Source organism: Penicillium lagena, assembly GCF_028827675.1.
Source record: "Penicillium lagena strain IBT 129212 chromosome Unknown utg000007l_segment0_segment0, whole genome shotgun sequence".
NCBI classification, from domain to species: Eukaryota; Fungi; Ascomycota; class Eurotiomycetes; order Eurotiales; family Aspergillaceae; genus Penicillium; species Penicillium lagena.
The window spans coordinates 602998-629133 of NW_026623228.1; the positions used below are offsets into that span (position 1 = coordinate 602998).

At 51.0% G+C, this 26136-nt stretch overlaps 10 protein-coding genes across 10 annotated transcripts; 5 read left to right on the plus strand and 5 right to left on the minus strand.

Annotated features, from left to right (window-relative positions):
- Positions 1–1150: 1150 nt before the first annotated feature.
- On the minus strand, positions 1151–2990 carry N7510_009764 (putative autophagy protein (Atg22); the record flags this gene model as incomplete). Its single annotated transcript, XM_056981689.1, has 5 exons — positions 1151–1516; positions 1569–1855; positions 1912–2667; positions 2752–2786; positions 2836–2990. The coding sequence occupies 5 exons, from the start codon at positions 2988–2990 to the stop codon at positions 1151–1153; spliced, it is 1599 nt and encodes a 532-aa protein (XP_056829525.1).
- Positions 2991–4512: 1522 nt separating this feature from the next.
- On the minus strand, positions 4513–6641 carry N7510_009765 (putative bifunctional fatty acid transporter/acyl-CoA synthetase (FAT1); the record flags this gene model as incomplete). Its single annotated transcript, XM_056981690.1, has 5 exons — positions 4513–4684; positions 4742–4891; positions 4948–6094; positions 6149–6304; positions 6356–6641. 5 exons carry the CDS (start codon positions 6639–6641, stop codon positions 4513–4515), a joined length of 1911 nt encoding a protein of 636 aa, XP_056829526.1.
- Positions 6642–7433: 792 nt separating this feature from the next.
- Positions 7434–8966, plus strand: N7510_009766 (putative peroxisomal 3-ketoacyl-coA thiolase (Kat1); the record flags this gene model as incomplete). Its single annotated transcript, XM_056981691.1, has 6 exons — positions 7434–7532; positions 7589–7684; positions 7735–8583; positions 8653–8717; positions 8768–8879; positions 8928–8966. The coding sequence occupies 6 exons, from the start codon at positions 7434–7436 to the stop codon at positions 8964–8966; spliced, it is 1260 nt and encodes a 419-aa protein (XP_056829527.1).
- Positions 8967–9375: 409 nt separating this feature from the next.
- On the plus strand, positions 9376–10020 carry N7510_009767 (ML domain-containing protein; the record flags this gene model as incomplete). The annotated part of the gene is made up of 3 exons (XM_056981692.1): positions 9376–9602; positions 9664–9880; positions 9931–10020. The coding sequence occupies 3 exons, from the start codon at positions 9376–9378 to the stop codon at positions 10018–10020; spliced, it is 534 nt and encodes a 177-aa protein (XP_056829528.1).
- A 565-nt stretch (positions 10021–10585) lies between these two features.
- N7510_009768 (H(+)-transporting V1 sector ATPase subunit F) lies at positions 10586–11231 on the minus strand (the record flags this gene model as incomplete). The annotated part of the gene is made up of 5 exons (XM_056981693.1): positions 10586–10719; positions 10774–10951; positions 11026–11059; positions 11118–11152; positions 11205–11231. The coding sequence occupies 5 exons, from the start codon at positions 11229–11231 to the stop codon at positions 10586–10588; spliced, it is 408 nt and encodes a 135-aa protein (XP_056829529.1).
- A 215-nt stretch (positions 11232–11446) lies between these two features.
- Positions 11447–12878, plus strand: N7510_009769 (Nur1/Mug154 family protein; the record flags this gene model as incomplete). The annotated part of the gene is made up of 2 exons (XM_056981694.1): positions 11447–11704; positions 11775–12878. The coding sequence occupies 2 exons, from the start codon at positions 11447–11449 to the stop codon at positions 12876–12878; spliced, it is 1362 nt and encodes a 453-aa protein (XP_056829530.1).
- Positions 12879–13698: 820 nt separating this feature from the next.
- On the plus strand, positions 13699–16722 carry N7510_009770 (putative NTP binding protein; the record flags this gene model as incomplete). Its single annotated transcript, XM_056981695.1, has 1 exon — positions 13699–16722. The coding sequence occupies one exon, from the start codon at positions 13699–13701 to the stop codon at positions 16720–16722; it is 3024 nt and encodes a 1007-aa protein (XP_056829531.1).
- A 762-nt stretch (positions 16723–17484) lies between these two features.
- N7510_009771 (orotate phosphoribosyltransferase) lies at positions 17485–18234 on the minus strand (the record flags this gene model as incomplete). The annotated part of the gene is made up of 1 exon (XM_056981696.1): positions 17485–18234. One exon carries the CDS (start codon positions 18232–18234, stop codon positions 17485–17487), a length of 750 nt encoding a protein of 249 aa, XP_056829532.1.
- A 684-nt stretch (positions 18235–18918) lies between these two features.
- N7510_009772 (methylenetetrahydrofolate reductase (NAD(P)H) MET13) lies at positions 18919–20808 on the plus strand (the record flags this gene model as incomplete). The annotated part of the gene is made up of 2 exons (XM_056981697.1): positions 18919–20614; positions 20672–20808. The coding sequence occupies 2 exons, from the start codon at positions 18919–18921 to the stop codon at positions 20806–20808; spliced, it is 1833 nt and encodes a 610-aa protein (XP_056829533.1).
- A 4006-nt stretch (positions 20809–24814) lies between these two features.
- Positions 24815–25864, minus strand: N7510_009773 (cupin domain-containing protein; the record flags this gene model as incomplete). Its single annotated transcript, XM_056981698.1, has 1 exon — positions 24815–25864. One exon carries the CDS (start codon positions 25862–25864, stop codon positions 24815–24817), a length of 1050 nt encoding a protein of 349 aa, XP_056829534.1.
- Positions 25865–26136: the final 272 nt, after the last annotated feature.

A 26136-nucleotide genomic window follows, 5' to 3' on the forward strand; every position in this document is an offset into this window, starting at 1 on the left:
CATAAGAAGAGCGCACTGCCCCAGACAAAGAACACCTTGACACCCAGATTGCCCTTGTCCTTGTCAACGATATATGGCGTGATGGTGGCAATGACACAGTTCCAGAGCCAGTTCGAGGCCGTGGAGAGAGCGACGCCTTTGGCTCAATTTGGGAGAGGATAGATCTCGCCGATGACGACCCATGCTGCGGGACCCCAGGTCATTGCAAATGCGGCGACGTAGCAGCAGGTAAATACTATCAGACACATGTTTCTGTGGATGGAATGGTCAAGGGTTTGATCATTAATATATCACGTTGTGTAGTTACTTACGTCGCATGGCCTGTGATATCGGCAATCCCTACGATGGCGACGATGAACTCGCAGATACACATGATGCAGGCTCCCCAGAGAAGTAGAGTTCGTCGGCCGAATTTCTCGATCATGTAGAAAGACGCTGGGGTGGTCACCACGTTGACAGTGTTCATGATGGTCGACATCAAGAAAGCGTTGGACATGCCGACTTGCTGGAAGAACGTGGTACCATAGTAGACTAGGCACGGCCAGGTTTCCCTTCTAAAATTCAATAATTATTCACTTACAGATGAAGTTAATACCAGTCCATTGCTGAAACATCTGCAAGGACGTCCCAGCAACAACTCGACGCAGATTCCCACTAGACGCCAAGCCACCTTTAAAGCAATCAGCCCAAGAGCTGCTAGAAATCTGCTTCTCATACTCGAAATTGGCTTTGATCTCCGCCAACTCAGCTTGGGAGTAACTAATACGCCGCAGATTTCAAGATAGGTAGTGGGAGAAACATGTCGTACCAGACCGGATTCGAAATGAAACCCGACGGCGTACAAGGGGAAGTGGCGGGCAACACAACATGTCCGCTTACGGTATACTAGTCATTTGATACCGGGATGGACATCAGGTAAGAACGGAGTATCGAGGGCCACTGTGTCTAGGAACTGGGGTTAGTTTTCGCGGGTTATCCATCTAAAAAAGGATGAATTGTGATTTCTGATGGAGTGATCTGTGTAATTTCTCCAATGTAATATTCACTGCCAAGTAAAGTGGAATTTCGGCGTATTTCCTGATACATGCACAATATGTTCATCATGAAAGTCATCAAAATGTATGTAGAACTGTCCAGACGGGGTCAAATTTCAAACTGTTGAAGACGTCTCTCCTTCAGAAGACATGTCACTGCCTTCCAGTTTCCGCAATTTATCCTGCAAGAACGTCTCTTGCTCAATGCGACTCTGCTTGAGGTCCACGAAGAAGACAAGGACGATGAAACTAAACACGCTGAGCGCGAAAAGGAAGTAGAACGGGGTCGAGGGGTTGTGGGTTGGCGATGCATCAATGATAGCGCTTGAGACAATTGGTCCGATGAAAGAGGAGGTCTTGCCGATAATGCTGAAGAGACTGAAGAAGAGGAACTCATGACCGCGCGGAGTGACTTCGGAGATCATAATCTGCGAGTAACTGTACCACGGACAAATAAACAGCCCGTAGAATGTTTGGTAGACCTATACAATATATCAGCTAATGTTCACACCGCCAGTCAGAAAAAAGACATACCCAAACCTCCCAGACATTGTGGAACCCGAATTTGTCCGTCCAGATTCCGATCATGCCCCAGCCATCAAGCAGGATGATTCCAAAGGCAATCGCGTTGAACATGGCTTTGGTGCCCAGCTTGAAACGCTGTTGGATCCACCAAAATGAATAGATGCCGACAGCCTGCGCGGCAATACCGACGATCAGAAGGTATGTCAGCTTCAGGGTGTTGTAGGCGACGATGCTGTTCTGTAAGGTCGAGATGACGGTCACAGTTGTGTTGAGGGAATCTCCCAGCAAGAAATACCCTATTGACGGGTTAGAAAATGATTCAAGAATATCATCAAAAACAGCCGTCACTCACCAATCAGATATATCAGGCTTTGTTTCAAATGCCAGATCTGTCGAACTGCGTGCCAGAGCTGCCAAATGCCCGCAACAAGAATCGACCGCTTGCCCGGGTCTTGGCCGGGCCGGCGTTTCTCCATGAAGAACCACGGCAAAGAAACCAACAGCCACACGCCCGAGACGAAGGCGATGAGCACACTGAGACCCCAATTGTTGTTGGCCTGGCTAGCATCCACGTCGAGTCCGAACATGATCCCCACAATGATGGCCAGAATAACAATCTCAGTAACCGATTGAACGACAAATGCAACGTTGGACAATTTGCTTCGCATCATCGTATCGGCATAATCGTACTGGTCGCGAGTGATTTGGCCCGACACATATTGGTTGGCCACTTCCTTCATATGGGCGGTGTTGCGCGCCAGACCCGGGAACGCGGCGGTCCAGAAGGTTAGACACGTCTGATAGGCGATTAAACCCACAATATACAATCCCACGCCGATATGCCACTGGTCCGCGGTGTGCACACCCAGCCAGCCGAAACCGATCCCGTAGGCGAAGAGAGACAGGATGATCAGGATATTAGGGCGCCAATAGCCGAAGTCGGCGAAACTACCGATCGTAACGAACACGACGATCTGGATGGCAAAGGAGATTCCATTGCTAAGCAGGACAATGCTGTTTATGCTGCGCAGTTCTCCCGCAAAGGACAGTAGCCCGCTGGTCGGAGCGGCCTGATACAACAGGTTTTGGAAGGCTGTGGGCGCAAAGTCTATATTCGGGATGCAAGTCAGCTTATGCGCCCAGAGTGAAAAAAAAAAAAAAAAAAAAGAGACAGAGAGAACGAAAAACTGACTGAATAGCGACAGGCCGTTGTTGCCGATGTAGTAGCTACAGGGGGGTTTAGTTCTCCGCACAGCCAACTCGATAAACCACGCACGAATAGTAGGCCCAGATTTCTTTCTGGGTGGTGCGGTATTGATCGTCGAAATGATCGGGCGCAGTGGGCTTGTCCTCAGCCGAGGGACTTCTGGCCGAAGCCACCTCGTCAGAGGTCAGGATGGTGTCCTTGCCCTGTTCCTGGTCCTGGTCCATATTTTCAGCGGGCGTGGTGTTTTACTGCGAGAGGTCTCACGCAGGATGAAGAAGGAAAAACGAAAAAAAGGAAGGAAAAGGGGAGTTTAGCGACTTTTCGCCACGATTTAAATGAGTTCCCCCGACCGTCCGAGCCCCGCGAAGGAAACTCAAAGCCACGGGGAGGCGCCTGCCGCTTGCGTTGGAATGCGGCTGCCGATCGCGATAGCCTAACCTTCCCGGGCCTAGTCGCTCTTGGGTTGCTGCCGCTTGGACACCCAGCCGGGACCATGGATGCCGACGTTTCATGCTAACTCGGCTCGGGGAGACCGGAAACTGCCCAGGAAGGGAAGAAAGCGAAATCAAGCCCCCGGAAAAAATTGAACAATTACGATCCTGTCAACCACGCCAGGAAGAAGGAAGAAATGGTGCCATGGAACCCCAACCAAGGCTGCATTTCCAGATAGACCGATTCACCGAGGCTCATACAGCTGCTGTTATGAATTAGAGAAAGCTGTAGAAGGCTGATTTCGACTCATACAATTGTAGTGCTCGAGAAAAGAAAACGGTGAATCTCCCACTCCAGCCAGCGTCTCACCTGCGGCATTTTCACTACATGCGGCATTTTCACTAGATGGGACATCTCTGACACGGAGCGCGCCGTTGAAAAAAATGTAACCCATATGCATGAAATGCTAGGGCTATGTCGAATAGGACTGTTGTCTGGGGGATATAGGCGTGCTGGCCATTCTGGTGTGTGATTTACCCCGAATCTAGTTGTGGGGAGACAACGTGATTCCGGGGTGTCACTATAACTCGCCTTACTCATGAGCCACTTCCTAAAAAGGATCTACTCCTCCTTTTCCAATACTTGGTGATTGCTTCGGCATTAATTCATATTCTGCGTCGCTATTCATCAATCCGTTGGAGCCGTCACCTTCATTTAGAGCTAGCAGCTCCTGGATGACAACGGACAAGGTTAGCGCAGCCACCGTGTGGGTCTGTGCTGCACTAGCCCCTTACGGTAGCTAACCCATGAGCCGGAGGCTGCTTCCAAGGAAGGTTATGCGTGCGTACTTGACAACCCAGAGTAGAGACTGTACCTTGTGCGATTGTTAGAGATCAGAAGTCCACCATCTCCTGAAAATAGGCCAGATTTTTATTCTACGTGAAATTGCTGATCGGCAACTTGAGTCAGTGAGTCTCTCAGGTGGATAGGCCGGGGGTACTGCGCAACTACAGTTCTGCCTTACAGGTAGTAGAAAGTCATGCTGTATAATCGGTTTTTGCGATCGGTTTTGGAAAAGGGTTGGGGCACTATAGATTGTAGAACATCACATCAAATACACAACATTCGGATGGGCGTATTTCAGCCTCTACTTCACGGTATCTGTCCTTTTGATTGTACAGTAATGTCTTTATCGAACAACTTCGGTATGCCAAGGCTCTGTCCCAGGCATAGCGACGATATCCTATGCTGGTATGCTATCTGCTGGCTTGCCGAATAAGTACTACCACCATGCCTGCCTGCATCCTCAAGCGCTTAGAGCTTAGCTTTGCCGCTCTCAATCTCCGACCAGCTTTGATCGTTCAGTTTCTCATAGATTGTGCCGTTCAGCCAGTACAACTTGTCCCCTGCCCAATCTTGGCGAGGATCCCAGCCCTTCTTGACGAGATCGCCCTTCGCTTGTTTGAACGTGACGCCTGTTTCAACTCTAATTCGACAATCAGCAAATAGGTCACAGAAATAGAAGGGACCAAGGGAAACTTACTTCTCCGTGATACGCACTAGGCGAGGAAGTGCGTATGAGGGAACACCTTTCTTCCTCAGCGCGCTGTACAAGTTTGACATGAGATCGGCTTCGGCGGCCGAGGAATGTTCTTCGAGAGTAATGCCGGCAGCGCCAGCTTGGCCATCATATCTGAAGACACAAAAATTGTTACAAAGGCTGACTTGACAGGAAGAATGCAGACTTACCCGCCCAGCTTGACGCCATACACCACGGCATCGTGAACCCCATTAATCCGACAAACGTGATCCCGGACTTCACCTGCACTGACATTCTCTCCTTTCCAGCGAAATGTATCACCAACACGGTCTTGGAACTTGACCCATCCAGATTGATCTTGAACAACAAGATCGCCTGTGCACTGAAAGAGGTCGCCCTTTTGAAAAACATCACGGATGAGCTTCTTCTCAGTAGCCTCTTCGTTGTGCAGATACTCTGTGAGCAGGCCCCGGTCACGCACACGGCCAATGGCCTCACCCTCCTCACCAAGACGAGCACGAACACAGAACCCAGTCTCGGGATCGCGGTACGGCATCTCCGTCTCAGTATCATACTTGACTATGAATGTGTCGTCCTCGAGGAATCGACGGATTGGGCCCGAGAAGCCTACTTTCCCAGCACCCCAGGCGCTGACACCGTGGTTGTCGAACTTGGCCAAACCCTCCGTGGAGCGGTAGAACTCTCGGATTTCGGGAACGCCGAATCGCTGACGGAAGCGTTCCCAGATCTCGCCGCGGAGGCCATTGCCCGCGGCCACGATGCAGTTGTGGTTACGGTCGTATGGGGATGGCGGCGTGGATAGTAGATAGCGGCATAGTTCGCCGATGTAGAGAATTCGGGTTGCGCGCGAGTCGTGGACATCTTTCCAGAATTGCGAGGCGGAGAACTTTCGTCTCAGACACAGCGTTCCGCCGTTGCCCACGGAGTAGCATACCCCTGTGAAGAAGGCCGTGCCGTGAAACAGGGGCAGAGACGAGTACGTGCGGAGCGGGGAGTACTTGGCCCGGTTGTTCGCATCTGCTGGAAGGGTGTTTGAGGTTATCAATGCCAGCATGTTGCGTACGGCACAGGCTTTGGGCTTGCCCGTGGTGCCGGATGTATAGATCAATGCGGTTAGATCGCGGGGAGTACGTTTCGCACATGCCAGTCCGGTTGGAGAGAATTGTTGCAGGTCGGTTGAAGTAATGAGTTCGACAGCGCCGGTGGAAACATCTTCGAACGATGATAGATTGAATGCCAAGTGTGGTAAATCGGCGTAAACATGTTGTGACAGGTCTGGGGTTGAGATAATGAACTTAGACCCGGACACAGTCAGGCAGTGGATGAATGTATCATCTATTCGAGTCATTAGAGTTTTGTTTTCTTACACTTTTGGGGAGAATCGCGTACCTCGGAGGTTGGTGTTAATCATGGCAGCCACCGCTCCAAGCTTTGACAACGCGTAGAGAATAATGACCATCTCGGGCGAGTTGGTTGTGAAGACGCCCACGAAGTCCCCAGTCTTCATATCGCGAGCATGCAACAAAGCCGCAAATCGATCAACCACTGTAATACCAATTAGTCGTTATACTTAATATACAAATTTTCAGCACTGACATTCTTTCAACTGGCTGTATGACCATGTTTTGTGCTCGAACCAGAGCGCATCGGCTGCGCCTTGCCCTTCAACCTCGACCACCCGTTCTAGCATCTTATAGATGGTCGTAGAGTCGCCCAGCTGAGCTATGCGCTCACCCAGTCGGGCTGCGAAGGCGCGATCGCCGGCAAGCTGTGAGAGATCGGTGGAGATGGAGAGCTTCGCATTCAGATAGGCCCCGGCGGCCACCGACAGAGCGGATGCCATGGCCACAGTGGGCGCGCTGACTTCGGAAAGCAGGTCCATTGTGCAGAAGCCAGATGGGAAAATTGTTATGGCAATGGACAGGATGAAGCTCCGTAGGGAGGTGTACAATCTATCTATACATAGCCTCCCCCGAGGGCCGGAGTCAGGAGGCGGATGCGAGTAAGGGTCAATCTGCCGTTGATGACACCCATTGCCAATGGTCTGGTTCCTGGCACGTCTCCAGTTGACTTCTGTGAATTACCGTCTATTCCCCGTATTTCAGGGGCCATGTCATCGAAGGAGCACCGGGGGACGATTGTGGGGAGAACGAGATGTATCAGATGTGTAACGTCTATACAGTCCCCACAGTCAGAGTCTTGGCGCTTTACCCCAGGTTTTGAGTGTTCAATTCGATCTTTCACTCAAACAAGCGAAGAAAGGAATAGAGAGAACTCAATGTTCCAGCTTCAGCTATCTGAGAGCCCTTAAATGTGGTTTTGCATAGAGATAATGGTGAGAATCAGGCTGCGCTAGATGTGTAACATGCTTCTATTTCCACCAATGAGAGCCAAACATCGAGAGCCGAGGTGGACAGTGTAACGGTATCATACATCATCAGGTCCGAGCAGAACGGCATTTACATCGGCTATCCGATGCCGTTCAGAGCTCACTCGGCGGACATACAGCTCGGCTCGGACAAGACTGCGTAATCGCTCGGTCCTTTCTTTTAGTCACAAGTCCAGGAGCCGCGGCTCATTCCCCACGCCCCCAGAAGAATAAATAATATAACGCGCCGGAGTCGTGGGGAAACTGTTCTCCCATTTTCTGACCGCATTTTAACTGCTATACACCATGTCCTCGCCACAGCAACGGCTCACCTCTGTCGCAAACCAGCTATCCACTCCTGGAGCTGCGCGCCAGAAGCTTCTCGCGAAAAACCCGGATGATGTGGTATGTACTTTCCGCCGCGCAAGCGCAATTGGGGAGGCTAATGGAATGGATCGCAGGTTATCACCTACCTGGCCCGTACGCCGCTTACCAAGGCTCGGAAGGGTGGATTGAAGGACACGGCGCTGGATAGCCTCCTAATTTCCCTCTTGACGGTATGTTGCTTTTAATTTGTGGTAGAAACGCTCTCTGACTGGGAGCCCAGACTGTTCGGGAAAAGTCCAATATCGACCCCAGCCTCATCGAGGATGTCTGCGTGGGCAATGTCCTCTGTCCCGGCTCTGCCTATGTCGCCCGCTCCGCCGTCCTCGCTGCTGGCTTCCCCGTGACTGCGGCTGCCTCGGTTGCGAACCGTTTCTGCTCGTCGGGTCTGCTGGCCGTTCAGAACATTGCGAACCAGATCATTGCTGGGTCGATCGACGTTGGTGTGGCTGTGGGTGCGGAGAGCATGAGCACCAACGCCGACGGCGGCGCCCCGGAGATGTCTGAGAAGATCACATCGCACCCTCTTGCCTCACAGAACGCCCAGCCCATGGGACAGACCTCGGAGAACGTGGCTGCACAATTCAATATCTCGCGCGAGCAACACGATCGATTCGCAGCGAACAGCTTCCAAAAGGCCGAGCGTGCCCAGAAGGCCGGTTGGCTCAACGACGAGATCGTCCCGGTGAAGACTCAGATCAAGGACCCCAAGACCGGCGAGGTGAAGGAGGTCGTGGTTGACAGGGATGATGGCATCCGCTACGGCACCACCGCCGAGGGACTGGGCAAGATTCGTGCTGCCTTCCCACAATGGACCCCCAGTGCCACCACGGGCGGCAATGCCAGTCAGATCACGGACGGCGCCGCGGCTCTGGTGCTGATGAAGCGCTCGCGGGCGCAGGAGCTAGGCCAACCGATTGTCGGCAAGTTTTGCGGTGCTACGGTGGCGGGTCTGGAGCCCCGGATCATGGGTATTGGGCCATCGATCGCGATCCCCAAGATTCTCAACAAGTTTGGCCTGAGCAAGGACGAAATCGACATCTTTGAGATTAACGAGGCTTTTGCCTCGATGGTAAGTAGGGAGGACACGATCCTTGTGTGGCAGTGGATGTAACACATGAGCTAACCTGTATGCGGGCAGGGTGTCTACTGTGTGAGCAAGCTCGGCTTGGACGAGTCCAAGGTGAACCCGCGGGGCGGTGCCATGTAAGTCATGTTCGGGTCGAGCAAAATATCAGTCACTGACTCGCGGATAGCGCTATCGGCCACCCCTTGGGCGCGACAGGTGCGCGCCAAGTGGTCACTGCGCTGTCGGAGCTGCGCCGACAGAACAAGCGGGTCGCGGTGACCTCGATGTGTGTCGGAACGGTAAGTCACTCTCCTGTTATCGAATGCGGCGATTCTAATCTGTGACAGGGCATGGGCATGGCTGGTATTTTTGTCTCGGAGCACTAGAGTCAGGGTGATACGATGCTTGTATATATTTGAGAAGTACATATGATAAGTGAAATGAATGCATGCTCGTCCATATGGAAGATCGGCTTTGCGCATGGAATATAGAAACCGCCATGTTCTCTCGCCTTTCGGTGTAACTCCATGTCATCAGCTCCCCCGACTGAAGGTTCCCCCCGTCTCCAGTAACCCACCAATCCGATCAGCCCCTGTCACGTGCGCGGCGTCATCAAGTGATCGATGGCGGTTCCTGTTCCTGCTTCCCCTCAAGAGTCATTCATTCAGTCCCTTGCCCAACATCTTGACTGGTGTGATTTCTTCCACTTCCCTTACTCCCTTCACCTCGTTCTGAATACACGCACCCCCCGACCTGATTCCCACCCCAGCTCGAACCCCCCACCCGGTCGCAGCCATGAAGTTCTTATCAGCCGCTCTGACTCTGGTCGCCTTCGCACCGCTCCCCGGCCAAGTCTCGGCGGGCTCGGTGTCATTTTTCGATCCCTCCCAGGTCCCGATCAAGGTCGACACCACCCAGGATTTCCCGGTCAAGGGCGACAACCCGTTGATGTACTGCACCAGCCCGGCCAATTATCTCCTCCAGATCGACCAAGTGGACCTCTCACCCAACCCACCTAAACCGTCCGTCTTCTCTCTCCCCAATCTGAAATGACTCGCCACTAACACTGCTGCGTTCGAACAGAGGTCAAGCTCTCACCATCAAAGCCAGCGGCACTTTGCTAGACAAGATAGAGAAAGGCGCGACCGTCTCGCTGGAGGTGAAATGGGGCTTGATCACCTTGGTGAAACAGACGGTCGACCTGTGTGACCAGATCAAGAATGTCGATCTCACGTGTCCTCTGGAGAAGGGCAAGATGGTCTTGACGAAGAAGGTCGACTTGCCCAAGCAGATCCCACCGGTAAGCCACCCTGCGTTCTCAGTGGTTGCACACATACTGATTGATACCAGGGCAAATACTCTGTTCTGGCCGATGTCTACACCAAGGACCAGCGGCAGGTGACCTGCCTCAAGGCCGACAATCTCGAGTTTAAGATGTAATACACCTGTTTGATATATCGATCATCGCTCTGCAGTAATGGTGCGCATGAGTGGCTTTCTTCGGCCTGTTCTACTATCAAGATGCCTCTAGCTCTGTGATTCTCGTTATCCACGTCGCCCACCGCCGTTCCTCATGACCCTCTCTGTTACTTCCAGCATTTTTACTCGATTTCCTATATTTCGCAGACATCACCGTTGATGATCATGTTTCGTTCTGTGGCTTGCTTCGCATTGTTATCATCCATCAACGGGGACTATTTTCAAGCCCGTGCTCCTAATTATCCATGTATTTGTGACTCAATGTAATCCAGCACTTACAAGGGGATATTGACTAGAGACCGAATACATTTGGGTTTTATATATGCATACTCATTTCAGACATGACGGGTATCTTCCCTCTAAAGCTTTCGATCAACTCTAGCCCCAGAGCTAGCTCAAGCAGGCTGCACTATCCACAAGACGCGAAACAAGCAGATGGCCGTAGTCTGCATAGGCCCATGTAGCCCCAAGCGATGCACAAGCCACCTCTTAATGAAACGAAAGCCACAGCACTTCTTCCACAACCTTACTCGCCAAAGAGTCGTCGCACCCGCTTGAGCACGCTGTCTTTCTCCGGGTCGTAGGGGTGATCTTTGCTCGGGATCTCCAGGACAGCAGGGAAGGGGTCAGAGAATGTGTCGACGCTGTGACGGATACGTTCTGCGATCTGCAGAGTAGAGGAGATGTGTCAGACGAAAGAACTCCCAATCGTACCCAGGCAAAAGCGAATGGAGAAGGACAAACGGATACGCACATGCTGATTGATCAGAACTACAGCGATATCTTTCCGCTCCTGTGTGAAGTTCTCAAAGGCGCGCTCAATCTCCGAGGTCTCGGTCTTGGAATCGACGACGAGGAAGTTTCGCTGGGAGTCCGGCGGATCGGTGACGTGCTAGAATAGGGACAAGAGTTAGCATCCTGATTGCTTTCCTCTAGCAGCTGGCAGTGATTGTAAGCAGTACATACCCCGATGCCTGCAAGCAGAAGCCCGGTGACGGAGCTGCATGGGTCGTAGGTTAGCTTGGGGATCAACCAGAGCGGGACACTGGTGGAGTTACTCTTCGTCGCCAATGACGGCCAGGAATTGCCGGTCCTGCATTTGAGGGTAATTAGCAATGCTCTCGCGAATAACAAGATTCGAGTACCTTGTATGAAGCGGCCGATGCCGCCATGATGAAAGGAGAGATGTGAACAAGAGAACAGGTCGCTCGAGCTGTCGTTTCCCGATCCTTATCACGAGGCTGAGTCAGCAGACTGATGTCAGCCTTTTTGTTTACACTCTCCGGTCTCCATCACAACCAACACAACTCACCTCTGTCCTCCACGGGTATTTGCATCGGAGGAAGCTGCCGAGGACCAGCTCTTTCCGTGTCTTTCCATCATCAGCATGCCCCGCCTCGTCCGCCGCCGTCCACTGGCGGAGCGAATTGGATCCTATTTGAACCCTTGGGACTTTCTACTCTGGGTGTCTGAGGAGATCGAAGGAAATGACTGGGATCAACTGGAAAAGGACTGGGGGTTGGCTATTGGGATTGCGCTGAATGCGATTTTTCTCATCGCGCGAGCAAACAGTCAGTCGAGTGGGAGCAGAGCCATCGACGACGTGTTTGGGGAGGAAAGTGGCGTGCCCTGGGGTAGCTGGCTGGTAAGTTGTCGCGCCGCAGTTTCGTCATGTCAGAATTGCTTGAAGCTAACGAGAGACTCTATGTGCACAGGTATCGATTACCACGTCATGTCTAACTTTGACTTCGTGCGCCAATGCTACCTACACCTTTTACAAAACGAGATCATATCGCCTGTTTGAAGCAGCCATAGACAAGACACCTGCGACACCATCTGCTCAACGAGTGCGAGTTGATTCGAGCCCCATGATTGCGTCGCCGATACGATATCTCGCCAATGCGCTTTCCACCGAGCCAGCAGAGTCCAGGGCGCATCCGGACGCGCACCGTGATGTGTGGCAGCTTTCGGTTTGGGATCCCTTGCCGATCTGTTTACGGTTGTTCTGCATGTTTAGCCCGGGACATGTCATCATTTATTGGCTTTTGCTGCCGACGCAGCTGTCTGATCCCCGCCCCAGCGTGACGATAGTATTGACTATCCTCTTTGCATCGGTGCTTTCTGTGCAGCTGTCGTTCCTTTCATCATTCCACAAGCAGCAAGCGAAGGATTTGACCTTGGTGCACAAGGAGGTTTTGAAGGAATATGACACCAAATTTGTGCATCCACGAACCCAGCCCCTGATGCGCGACGTGGGCACCCAATTCACTGATACGAGTGCTGGAAGTTCCGACACCAAATACAACAAGGTCGACGTGTATACCCCGGCCTTCAATATCCAAGGGGGATTTAAAACCAGTCCGAATCCGAACTATTTGAGCCATGTCGACCCCGAAGGACTTTCCCCCAGGCGCCTGGCCACCACCTCCTCTACCCCCAGCTCTACCATCTTCCAGGCGCAGCCATCGTTGAACACACCACAATTTTCGCGAGACGCTTCTCCCCTGGTGCGAACCTCGGGCAACGCAATGCGACAGCCGCAGTTCCGGCCATCAGCCAGCACTAGCACGGGCGACGGAGGCAGCCTGGGGGTCTACTCCCATGCCAATTCCCCTCTGCGCAAGTCAGCATCGACTGCGTTTGACCGCCGACTGCAAAGCAACGGTGATTTCTTTTACAAGGAGCGCGGCACGAGTCCGCTGAAGAAGCCTTCGAGTCCGCTCAAGCGTACCAGCGTGCCGGGACCTGCAAGTCCCGCGGTTGGCGTGCATAGAACAGGAGGTAGTTTGGGTACCCGGCGAGAAACGGGCCGCTTTTGAGACGAATTGATCAACACATTTCAACGTGACTTTTTTCTCCCTCGAATGCGTCATATGCAAGCCCTACTTAATGCACGTCCACCTGCGAAGGGGAATGCTCGGAAAGAAACTCCGCTCGTACATTTCTTACTTGACGTTTTCCCCGGTGCAATTGGACAGGGCGCGCGTGACTTCGCTTTCTTTTGCCATTTTCACCCCTCCTGGACTGCAGCCCTTCCACACGCAAAAATGCGGCCTGACGTTAAAGGACCAATCCATGTACGAGATACGAATTGCTAAATGTGATATTATTGGTGGACAATGCTGTATTATAACACGGAGCAGAACAGTCGATGAATTGGTTGTCGTCAATCCGCTTTCCGCTTCAACCACCACCACCACTTCGTAACTTCCAAATGATGCAATTGCGTCCGCAACTCAACCCTGACACGCGACTGCCAGGGCAGGTGCCATCCATACCAGATGGCGGCGGGGTTTATGGTCGAGCATTCCGCCCCGGGGGCTGGCAGCATTCTTCACCGCGGGCCGCATAACATTCCAGTCTATGAGCACACTCTATCCTTACGCGTGTAGAACGCGATTACTGGGCACTTCGCAGCTGGACTGGGATCCATGCCCCCTGGCGGTTCTGTGCGTCTGTCATTTGTCCTGTGACGCCCCTCGACGCCCCTCGCCATACCCTAAACATAACCACCTAATCCGGGACAGCCACCACACAACACCGTCAAGAAAGCACTGCATTTGGACGGCATGGGCCAGATGACGGATTCTATCTGGCTTGCGAGTCGGGCTCTTTAGCACCCAGAGCCCCCGGCCCAACATGGCAACCGTCAAACTACCAGAGGGACACTGCGTGAATCTTCATCCACGGCCCCAGCAGCCCAGTCCTTACAAAGCATATCGAGCCGAATATCATAACATCACCGAGCTTTCAGCAGCGCCCCCGTCTCCATACACGCCTGCAACGTCGGGCAACCTCCGCAGATCTAAAGCCACCAAACTTCCACTTCCCAGGGCCTTGGCCGACAAGAACAAGGATCCACGAGGTGAATTGCTTTCTTCGACTGAAGTACTCCGACCAGCGCCACTTTCAATCCCTTCGGCTTCAACTCAGAACGAAGGCGAAGCTGAAGCGATGGCGAAGGATCGCGACCAATACTGGCGGAAGCTCCGTGGTAAAAATGACAAAGAATCCCCTCAGTCTCAGAAAGAATACAGTAGCGAAAGCACCAACCAGGCGCAGAAATCTTGGTACCAGAACAAATATGAAACCAACACCGAAGACGATCTGTTCGTCACGCACGGAGCCAGTCTTCGAACCGATATTGCTGTTCCCACCAGCAGCAGCAACAATCTTGCGCGCCACACTCGAACCAGTGCTACTCGACAGGCGCAAGCGGAGAGCCAAACGAAATGGCGGAAACATGGCGACCTGTGCATGGATGGCGAGACCAACGACAACATGCCACAGAGGCCCGAAAGGATAGAACATACCACTGATTCCAGCGAACAATCCCATCCGTCAGTTTCGCCCGTGTCTGCTGAGGACAGCCCAATGACCGAATGGGAGGACAGATTCGTTGTTCATATGCCGACAGCTAAAGACCCGAATCCGCCAACGATGACCGCGCACCAGATAGCCCAGTATCAGCAGAGCATCGAAAGAGTGCATCGGAGTGGTGGAAAGATGGTTGATCCTGACGCTCTTCCTAGTCCCCCACGGTCGTCTCCCAAAGTGAAAGCGAACCCGGGTGCTCACCAAGACCAGAAGCCATGCTCTTTCAAGGCTTACGACGGGCGTCCTATGCCGTCTTTGCCAGAGACTAGCCAGCAACTAGCAACTCCACATCAGACCCATGGCCCGCCTGGCTACTACAGCCCGGATGAAATTGGGAAAAAGAGATTCAGCACGATCTGGGAAGAGTCATCGCCTTCAAAGAGTAAAGACAAACGATCCTCTGCGGCAGACGGTTCTTTTTTAGGATGCAAACAGATCAACGGGCCCCGGGAGCAGCCCCGAGAAGATACTATTCTCGCTCCGGGGGAGAAGAACCCGGACGAAATCCTTCTGTTCTCGACCGACGATACCAGCTCAGATCCTCAATATGCTCCGCCCAAATACGAACTGAAGAGTCGGCAGATAGAAGAGAAGAACGCGGCAACCGCCAATCGGACGGTGCGGACAGCAAAGCAGGCCGTCCTTCAAGACGAGTGGGCAACAACTTCTCGGAATACGAAGCATGTCCAATGCTCGAAGCCGTCGTCCAGGACGCTGTGCCGGGATCATTGTTGCCAGCAACACGAGAGATCAAGGGAATCCGCCCACAACTCGAACAAGGAAAACTCCCTCCCTACTGGTCATTCTGGCCTGCCGGAGATCCCGGACGACGATCCCAGAGGCGACGATGTGTTCATTATCACACCCACTATCACGCGCACTTTGATTCCCACCACCGAGAAGAAAGCCGTGTATCCAAAACAGCAAGGGATCCGACGTCCTTCCATTGGAAATGGCCAGGCCATCACCGGCGAGGCCATGAAGGCTGTCCGCGCGAAGCCTCAAATGGTGTCCACCACCCTTTCTGGGCTACGACCCTCGATTCCAGCGTCGCTCACGACCTCAACCGGGCCGAAGATGACACACTCTCAAACAACACAGCTCAGCAGGGTTCTTCCCGCCAAAGTCGATGCGAAAGAGAAAGAAGAGCGACCCCCCCACACAAGGCAAAGTTCAGGCGGTATCCGTGGGTTCATCCGTACTTCCGGGCTGGTCAAGTCGCCCACTGACGGCCTGGCTTCAATGATTCGAAATGGGGCTGGCTCCCTTCATCTCCCGGACTCTTCGCGAAAACCATCACCGATTACCCTCTCAGCGCCTCCGTCACGGGACAACTCTGACTCGTCTAGATCTAGCAAATCGTTCTACTCGGCGAAAGGCTCGACGCCGGCATCTTCAGTCAAGGAGGACCACACCGTGGTTCACTCCTTGCTCCGCTCTACTAAGGTTGTGGAAATCGCTGAACTGGATGGTCAACAGGTGTCTAATCCAAAGGAGTCAATTCGAGTACCAAAGGAGCCTAAGGTGGCAAAGGAAGCGCCTAAACCTCTCAAGGAAGCCCCCAAAGTGCCCAAGGAAGCATCCAAAGTACCCAAGGAAGCATCCAAAGTGCCCAAGGAAGCATCCAAATTGCCCAAAGAGACATCCAAGTTGTCCAAAGAGATACCCAACATGCCCAGGGAGCTACCCAAGTTGCCCAAGGAGATCCCTAAATCCAACACTGCACAAACTCGTGCCGAGGCGCGTGAAATCCGTTCGCTGGAAAAGATTATCACTCGCGAGAAGCGACAGGTTACCAAAGACAAACCCAAGGAGAAGCACACTTCCCGCAAGGATGCATCTCCGCTGGACAAGGCCATCACTGTCAGGGATGTCAAAGACGCCTTTAACCCAGTGGCACTGTCAGTGGCATTCGAGCTCACCATCACCGCAGCCACGCACATCTACCGAAACTTCCGCAATTGGATCGATAACCCGCACATCAAGTCCGTGCTGGGTAGTATCATGAACATGGCTCGCCACTGCTACCGCGTCTTCATGCGTATCTTTCGCGCTGTCTCGCGGTACCAGTCTACGGGGACTTGGCCCAAGCCCCATAACGACCAAGCCATCAGCAAGTTCCTGGTTGAATTGCTGCAGGCTATTGTGTATCTCTTTGTTCTGGGCTTCGGAGCTGTGGTCTTTGGTCGGATTGCTGGCTACGTCGTTCTGGTGGGTAGTTGGGTCGTCTGGTTTGCGAGACCTTTTGCTTGGACCGTTCAGAGCGTCGGCCGGGCTTTCTTGTAGTACTTAGTGTTCTTACTTTCTGGTGGACTGCGAGATTGGATGTGGGATATGCAAGACTGAGTTCTTTGACAAGCGTTGCATTTTGCTTTCCTGTTTCTGTGTGCATCGGTTTCTAATGTATTTTTCAGGTGGGAAATGGGGGTTCTTTGTGGTGGTGGATCATTGATGGTGTTTTTTGGATGGTGTTGATGGCTCTCCAGGATGGGACCTATACTCAATGTTTCTTGTTTTTTCTGTTTGCATTCTATCTATACTGTCATTCCTATCTATATACGCAGAAAAGCCCATATTTTCTTTAGTCATGAACGGTGTGGTCATCTTCTCCTAACAGTCAGGCTGCACTCAAATCCCCGAATGCTACTAAAAGTCTAGCAACACCGCTCCCAATTTTAGCGCGTATACGACGCGTCCCCTATTTTATTTTTAATTTATTAAACAACCATGCATTGATTTGAAGTAAGTAGGAATCGAAGGCTACATGCTGGACTTTGTGGCCTAACTCGTTCTACCATCCTCTGTCCTTGAACTAGAGTAGTTGATTCCCCGGCGGCATGCCGTCCCCGAAGCCCGAGTGGAAACGTTCCATCAGTTGGCTTTGGTTTTCAAATGACAACGCACGAGAGCCATATAGTGTTCTCTAGCGGGTTCTAATCCAATTTGAATGAATGTCCTTGGGGGGAAACTCCGGACTACCTTGGTATCTTTTTTTTGGCTTGTTTATCATGCATCATGCCTCATTTAACCATTTATCCAGTTTCCCATCTACTCAGCACCGTAGCGTGCCCGATAATCCTTCAACCGCTGGATCTCCGTTGCGCCAATCTGGTCACCCAGCTTTTCGATCAAGTCATGCAGACCAATGACTGACCGGATCGGGATATTCTCGCCCAGGTCTCTCTGCGCGACACCAATAGCGCTTTTGGGCTCAGCATCGCTCACTCGCTCCTCACGGTCGAGCAAGACCACCACACCAGCGACGATTCCTCCTTCCTTCTCAATGATGCCGACGGCCTCACGCAGTGCAGTGCCCGCGGTGATAACATCATCCACAATGACCACGCGCTTGCCCTTCAGAGGTGCTCCGACGATGTTTCCACCTTCTCCGTGGGCCTTCGCTTCCTTGCGGTTGAACGAGTAGCTCACATTGTCCCAGGTGCCCTGGGGCGATGCAGCTAACGAGTCCCGCACCGCAAGTTCGTTGGTGACTGCCGCGCAGATCGGAATGCCCTTGTAAGCCGGTCCGAAAATGATGTCGAAGTTGGGCTTGATGACACCGTCGGCGTTGGTGGAGACAAATGGCTCCGCGGAGAGCACACTGGCGTAAGCGGCGGAGGTGGCACGCAGCAAGGGAGCGGTGTGCAGGAGAGAGGAGGTGAAGAAGTAGGGCGACTCGCGACCAGACTTCAGGACGTACGTGCCGAAGGAGAGCACATTGTTGGAGATCAGAAGAGGAAGCAGGCTCGCCTTGTAGTCCTGGTTGGCGGACGGCGGGGGGATGGTGGTGGTTGACATCGTCTGTTCGCTGCCTTTGCTGGGGCTATCTGGCGATATCAAACAGGAATTGAAGACTCAATCGCGAAGCCCCGCTGGTCGAATTGCAGAGAGTGAGATTTGGAAAGTGCAAGCGGAGCGAAAGCGGCGAAGGAAAAATTTCCCGGGAGACCCTCTTTTTCGTTCGGAGGGGCAACGGAGGGCTTTTTTTCGAGCAGTTCAGCACCAATACCGTGTCTTCGGATGCAGACAGTTAGTTGGAAATACAGCTAGGCCGTCCAAATCAAACCGAGCTCGCCGACTGACTTTTGAGGCCCGTCGTCGCTCTCGTGGGCAGTTCCAGGGCAGGGCAGAACACGTGCTTTGCCTCCCCCCGCCAAAATCTCGCCCCTCCTTCCTTTCCCGCTTCTTAGTTGCTTCAACTGCCTCGCCATTGTTTCCTTCTTGTGTTTTGTTTCGTTTCCTTGTCGAGTTGGCTTATTTGGTGCTCGACATATATCGAAGGGGATAATTCCACCCTGTCATCCCCTGCAAGACTATTGCTGCAGACTCTGCCCCGCCGCCCCGGTGTCGGAGAAGAATTCAATTGAACTATATCCTAGCCTGTGGTATGTTTAAGCTCGTCTACCCGGCTTCTTGGAAATTCTTACTCGGTCGGACAATTCGCTAATGGAAAGCCCCTCCTGCATAGGTTGACGCGACACCATGCATATTCGAGAGAAGCTGGCGCAGAACGAGGCCGCTGGGCAACCAGGGATCTCGTTTGAGTTTTTCCCGCCCAAGACTGCCCAGGGTGTGCAGAACCTCTACGACCGCATGGATCGCATGCACGGACTGGGCCCATCGTTCGTCGATGTCACTTGGGGAGCTGGTGGCCGCCTATCGGATCTGACGTGCGAGATGGTTGGCGTGGCACAAACGGTCTATGGGTTGGAGACGTGTATGCATCTGACATGTACAGACATGCCGCAAGAAAAGGTCGACCAAGCCCTCCAGGCTGCCTACAAGGCCGGTTGCACCAATATCCTGGCCCTCCGAGGTGACCCGCCACGAGAGAAGGAAACTTGGGAAGCTACGGAGGGAGGCTTTCGCTATGCAAAGGATCTGGTCAAGTACATCCGAGAGAAGTACGGCAACCACTTCGACATTGGTGTGGGTGGTTACCCGGAGGGTGCCGACGACAATGCGGATGTGGATCAACTTATCGATCACTTGAAGGAGAAGGTGGATGCCGGCAGCTCCTTCGTGATCACACAGATGTTCTATGACGTGGACAACTTTATCGATTGGGTTAAGAAGTGTCGGGCCAAGGGCATCAATATTCCAATCATTCCGGGTATTATGCCCATCCAGACATATGCCTCGTTCATTCGGCGGTCCAATTGGACCAAGACTCGCGTGCCCCCGGAGTGGATGGAGTCACTTGACCCTGTCAAGAATGATGATGCTGCCGTTCGGGATATTGGGAAGCATCTGATCGCAGAGATGTGCCGAAAGCTCATGGCCTCCGGTATCAACCACTTGCACTTTTATACCATGAACCTTGCACAGGCAACTCGGTTGGTCCTGGAAGAGCTTGGTCTCGCGCCATCCGAGGAATCTCCAATCCAACGGGCTCTGCCATGGCGGCCGTCGCTTGGATTGAATCGCAGAGATGAAGATGTGCGCCCAGTGTTCTGGCGGAACCGAAACTCGTCGTATGTCGCACGTACGCAAACGTGGGATGAATACCCGAATGGTCGCTGGACCGACTCCCGTTCACCTGCGTTTGGTGAGCTCGATGCGTACGGCGTCGGTCTCAAGGGCACAAACGAGCAGAACATCAAACTGTGGGGTCAACCGAAATCGTTCAAGGATCTGTCCGATATCCTCATCCGTTTTCTGGAGGGCAAGCTGGATCGCTTGCCCTGGAGCGACTCCCCGATCACGGCGGAAGCAAATGCCATCAAGGATAAGCTGCTCTCTTTGAACCGCAGGGGATTCCTGACGATCAACTCTCAGCCTGCGGTCGATGGCGTCAAATCCTCTCATGCCATCTTCGGCTGGGGCCCCAAGAACGGCTTTGTCTACCAAAAGGCGTACTTGGAGCTTATGGTGCCCTCCTATTTGATCGATGAACTGATTGCGCGTATCGACAAGAACGAGGATCTCACATATCATGCCATTAGCAAGACTGGCGAGCTGAGAACCAACACGATCGACAGTCCGAATGCGTTGACCTGGGGTATCTTTGCTGGGCGGGAAATCATCCAGCCGACTATTGTCGAGACAATCAGTTTCCTCGCCTGGAAAGACGAAGCTTACCAGCTGGGCGAGGACTGGGCCAAGTGCCACGAGGCCGGAAGCTCCAGTCGCAAACTGATCCAGCATGTGATGGACGACTGGTACCTTGTCAACATCGGTAAGATCATCCATACCCCTATTGATCTGAGTTTTATCTAACAAGAAGGGACTATAGTCGACAATGACTTCCACAGAAATGATGCTGTCTTCGATCTCTTCGACAACCTGGAAGTCAAGGATCTCAATGTCGAATTCCCTGGAAAACCAGAATCAAACGGCACTGCTCATCAAAACGGGGCACCTAAAAACTAACCTCTTTCTTTCTCTCCCACTCAACCGGGATTCAGGACTCTGCTCCAACACGAGTTCCTTAAATCGAGCTCTCTCAATCCAAGCTCACCCCTTTCAACCTACTCAACTACCACCACTACCATGACTCTCACCTAATTTCAACATCACCATTCTCAACGATACAAAATCCCGAATAAGAGAGAACAATTCATCCAACACCGTTCTCGGGCATAATTTGCAATGCGTCATGGCGTCACGATTGAAGACCTCTCAACGATTTCTTCCTGAGCGTTTCTAACTCAGTTCCTCATTTTCAACATCTACACATTTCTCATGTACCGATACCCCGTCCCTTTAACAATAACGGTGTGCGTCTCTATCGATCCATTCTCTTCTTCTCCATATCTCTCTCTCTGTTCTTGTTTCACCTTTTTCCCGGGCCTGGTGCTTGATCTATCTTCTGGACTACTGCTACCTTGTACACTCAACATGGTATGGGGCAACAACATGCATGTATCCACTAGAGAGAAAGGGAGGATCAAAATTTATTTCGGCTAAGAGACACCCCAAAAAATCATTCAACATCATAATCACTAACTCCAAGAGATGCAACTGCGCTTCTCTCTCTTTCTTCACTTTTTTTGTATCCAGTCGTTGGATTTTGTCTAATAGACCTTGTTGCAATCAATGAAGATCTCATCATAAAAGTTCCCGCATAGGACTTACTTGTTTTCATTATTGTCGATAGTACAGTAGATGGCAGTAAGTCTTAACGACAGTCCCGATTAATCTAAAATCTACGTATTTTACCCAATTACTTTCAAAAAAATTCAGCAAGATTTCATTAAGGCATTTGATAGTTCCTGTATAATTGAATGTGGTTGCGCTTAGGAAGTCAACAGTTACTATATTTTGTAACTAACTACACTTCCCAATTTGCATGACGATAAACCAAACGTGTCGTTTTCTCCCAACACTAGACAATGATGGAAATCAATCTGCCCTTTATAACGCAAAATATCAAGCTGTTTTCAGCTAGAAATCGCATGAAAAAGTCCATCGAAGTTGGTAATGTGTTTGAGGAGCGCTGTGTCTTAAATGTATGAGGTATTCTTTGCACCGGCCTTGAATAGTTAAGACGAAAAGACCACTATCAAGATCTTCTCTCAGATCGTCCCTTTCACGGGTGTACGGAGGCGGATCTTCTTCCGTTGCGGTTGAAGTGTTGCTATAGATGCTGGGGAAAGAAAGGACCGAGGATACGTCGCTTCCTTCTTCAGCGCAGTGGTCTGTCTTGGGGGAAGACGTAGAGTTATGGAATGAATTCGAAGTTGAATCGTGGCGTTTCATATTGGACTTCACTTGATATCCATACTCAGACCTTGCTCCAATTTGTATGGATGTGAAATCGTCATCACGAAAGACGCTAGTTGATAGAGATCCCGAATATTCTGGTATACCGGATATAATTGAATTTTTGGCTTCATCATCGCTTGCTGAAGGGGTCTCAATGGCAGTTTCATTGCGAGCCTTTTGGCCTAAACCCAGTCAATTGCTTTTCTGAGAGACTGAAGGGATAAGGAAAAAATACGTCGAGCAAAAAAGTGGCGGAGCTTGAAGAAAAACCCCATTTCTAGTCGCTTTCTGACTTTCGAATGCGTCCAATTTTCGGTGTTTTCAACACGGCTGATGCATTTTCTGTGAGCAGAGACCTTGGCGCTTGGCGAATCTCAAATTCACTCCCTTTGGACTGATCCAAGTAAGTAAGGGCAAGGTGGATTTTCGGTTATTTTTGAATTGATGAGATAGAAAATCTTTCGTTTTCTTGCGGAGTGAGGATCGAGAAGGGATGAGGGAATGAAAATTGGGTTTTCTCGCTCCTAAATTGCAGATTCCCGAGAAGATACGAATGTTGACGAAGTATGATAACCTCCTCCGACCATTGCTGTCGGATCTATCGGCATGCATACATATCAAGTGGAGCGTTTCTTTGAAACCAATGGTTCAGAAAACCCAGAGTCACAAGAAATATGGCATTATATTGCTCATTTTTCCTTAAATATCTTCCACGTGATTTCCCCAAACTCTAAGTTTTCCCCTTCTTCTCCTGTATTGAGTCTGCCTGACTGCTACTGATATAGACCAATCTGAGCTAAAGCTATGCCTTGTTCGGGATATTCTACAGACTTGGAAGACGGAGGATAATTTGTTTAATCTTCTTCTGGGATTGGAACAAAAGCAGCCTTACAGCACTGGGGACAAAAAGTAACTCTAGATCGGCGAGTGACTTTTGCGAGAAAGTAAAATGACTCATTTAGTTCCTATTCGTCAAATGGTCCGGCGACGAAAAGTCGGCCCCTTCTCCAATTCTCCGCACGAGGGGACGTTGCCACGGAGTGGGGGGGGGGGGGGGGGGGGGCCTCTCAGCCCTACCCGGTCAGTCAGACAAATTCAGCTTTCGGTTACTGAAACTTTAAATTTCGGGGCCACTCAATCGATATCACCCGAGTATTCAGGTAATTTTCTTGGATACCCTCCAGTGCTGTTTTCTCAGAATTGTGATCTATGAACCCCGACAGCACGCGTGCCCCTAGAAATCGTTTCAAAGATTAGGCCCTGCTTTCATACCTCGCGGGAATACGAAGGTTCGGATATCAAGTTGCTGGACCTTAAATCCTAGCTCAAGAGGACGAATTTATAGGGTCTCACAGAATCAGAGTTCACAGCTAAAAGGTAAAAACTCGTAAGTGTTTCTCCTGCTCCGTTTTTCACAACTTCAGGATAGGCCTCTAGAGCGCCTATGTTCAAGTAACGTGCGGTATGATCGGCAGATATCATTGTCTTAGAAATGCACTTCGAATGATGTTAGGGATAGTCAGTATGAAACGGAGTGCGTAAGTATCATCAGGACCCACCCATACGCTCTCTATTATCTTGCTGGGTTGTGAAATTGTAATCCGTAGCTTGATGTGGACAATGATCATGGTGATAGTCGAATCCCGCCTCTCACAAAACCCATTGCAATCATGACATAGCGGGCGTTTGATATAGGCAGTGAATGATAATACAATCACTTTTCTACCTGTAATGTTAAATTCAACAAGTTAAATTTCTAATGAGGGCAGATCTGTGAAACACTAGCTGGAAGTAGGATATTAGCGTAAGAACACTGTTAAGCTGTGCTAATTTCCCTATACTAAATTTGCAAACGTGGGTGCCTAATACCTATTCCTATAACATGTTAGATCTAAAAAAAATACCAAATCTTTCCCGGAAAATTCCGCTCAAAGTAGGATGAGGAAGCCCCCCAACCGGCCTATTATGCCGAAGTCACTTACATTGTTTGCCACATACCAGGATATAAGAAGGATAACCTTGTTTCTTTAATAGCAAATACTCAGTTTTTGAAACAAATCCTATAACATATCTCCATCCTTTGCTATCAAAAATGAAGATGAAGGGATTCATTACAAAGCATATCGATGAAGTTAGCGATACAATCAGGACAGCGGAAGTGTGGATATACGCATATGTTATAAGGGTTCATTCTCTTACGTCGAACGCATGGAGAAAAAAACGTCAGTGATTTTGCCATTATTCTTTTTAGTGATTATGCTAACACGGAACTAGACTCAAGCGACCTCGCCCATTGTCAGGACGAGGTACCGGATATAACTGCGTCTGAGTCCAGAGAAGCGTATGTTGGCGAACAAAACGATTGGGAGGCTAGTGGTCTATTTTATGCATGGTATTAGATGCCTCTCTACAGTTGACTTAGCTTAAGATTATTTGCGATGTAGGCAAAGTGTTTTGAGCCACTGAGGAATTAGAACGAAGAATAAGCCTAAGGCCAGGACATCATGGTCTTCGTAGCCATAAAATATTTTAGCATGCTTACATTGAAGGACTATTACATGTGCAATATATTTTAAACGGGAAAGTCACAATTTACCACGAATAGATCGGCACCAAACATTTCATTCTGCCTAGCCAAACTCAAAAGCCATTGAAGGATAAATGACAACGACTAAAGCTTTGCCTTGACTGGATCTTCTGGGTTTTTCTTACCTACGATCAAAGGATCCTTAGGCGTGAAAGGTAACGCTGGCAGCCGCGATTCCTCCACTCCAAAAGCAGCAGCCAACACCTTCCTCGACATTGCAGTTCCGGAATTCCGATACCCGACATCCTTCGGCATAGGCTGATCAAAGAAAATCAAAAAATGAATGTCCTGGTCTCCTAGAACCTCAATTTGATGTGGATACGCCGCCGGGACAAAATACACATCGCCCGGCTGAAGTGTGTAGGTTTCCACTACACCCTTAAGATCCATGATAGACATGCGCGCATAGCCCCGATGCACATATCCCATTTCCACGGTGGAAGGGTGCCAATGTGGCTCACGCATGCCATCTTCCTCAACGCGGAGGGAATACATGGACATGTCGTGCAGGATAGGCCAGAATTGGCTACGGGCTTGTTTGGCAGAGCCGTGTTCATTGAGCACGGGAGCCTTCATGGCCTCAACTAAAAATTTGTGGCTGTTGGGAAGCTTAGCCGAATGGGGGATGTTCGGCAGACCTTGACGACGGACGATAGGCTTGGATTGAGTGGTACGAGAAATGTCCGCCCATGCCGACATATCAACATCGTAGGTGTTGCCGAGGACAGCATCGGTCATAGCACCCATCGATGCAGCAAGAGAAAAGTTCTGTGGATTTTCATGCCGGAAGCACATGATAAGTTCTGCGTCTGTGCCTCCGATATTTTCGATGTGGTGGAGAGACCCAGATTCCACAAAAAACATCTCACCAGCTGTTAAGGTGAAAGTCGAAAACCCATTGTCGTTGTCCAGGATGGAGACAAGGATGTCACCTTGAAGGCAGTAGGAAAGCTGGTTTGCATTGGAATGCCAGTGTGGCTCTCGAATAGCACCTGGGGCAAGAACGAGCTTCTCTACCGACAGATTGCGAAGGCGGGGCAGCTCAGCGGCCGTGATGGCACGCAAAGAGCCTAGATCACTGCAATGATAGGGCTCGGCATTGGAGAGGGAGGCAGAGTATGGAGAAGGCGACATTTTGCTTCGAATTATAGAAGTATAAGAAAACAGGATGAAGAACTTGTGGGTCTAGCTTCAAAGAGTGGCTACACCTTTATATATTAATATCACCTAGCTATTTCAAACTTCATTCAATGAGTCATTGAATTAAGAGCAGCCTAGAAAATTGAGCCTTGGAAACCATTGCCCCCGTTGAGTGCAAAAAGTATCCGTTTCCGAGTTGAATTCGCGGCCTGACCCATCCTACTCCAGGTAGAATATCTGAAAATAGGATGTCGAACTCAAGATGA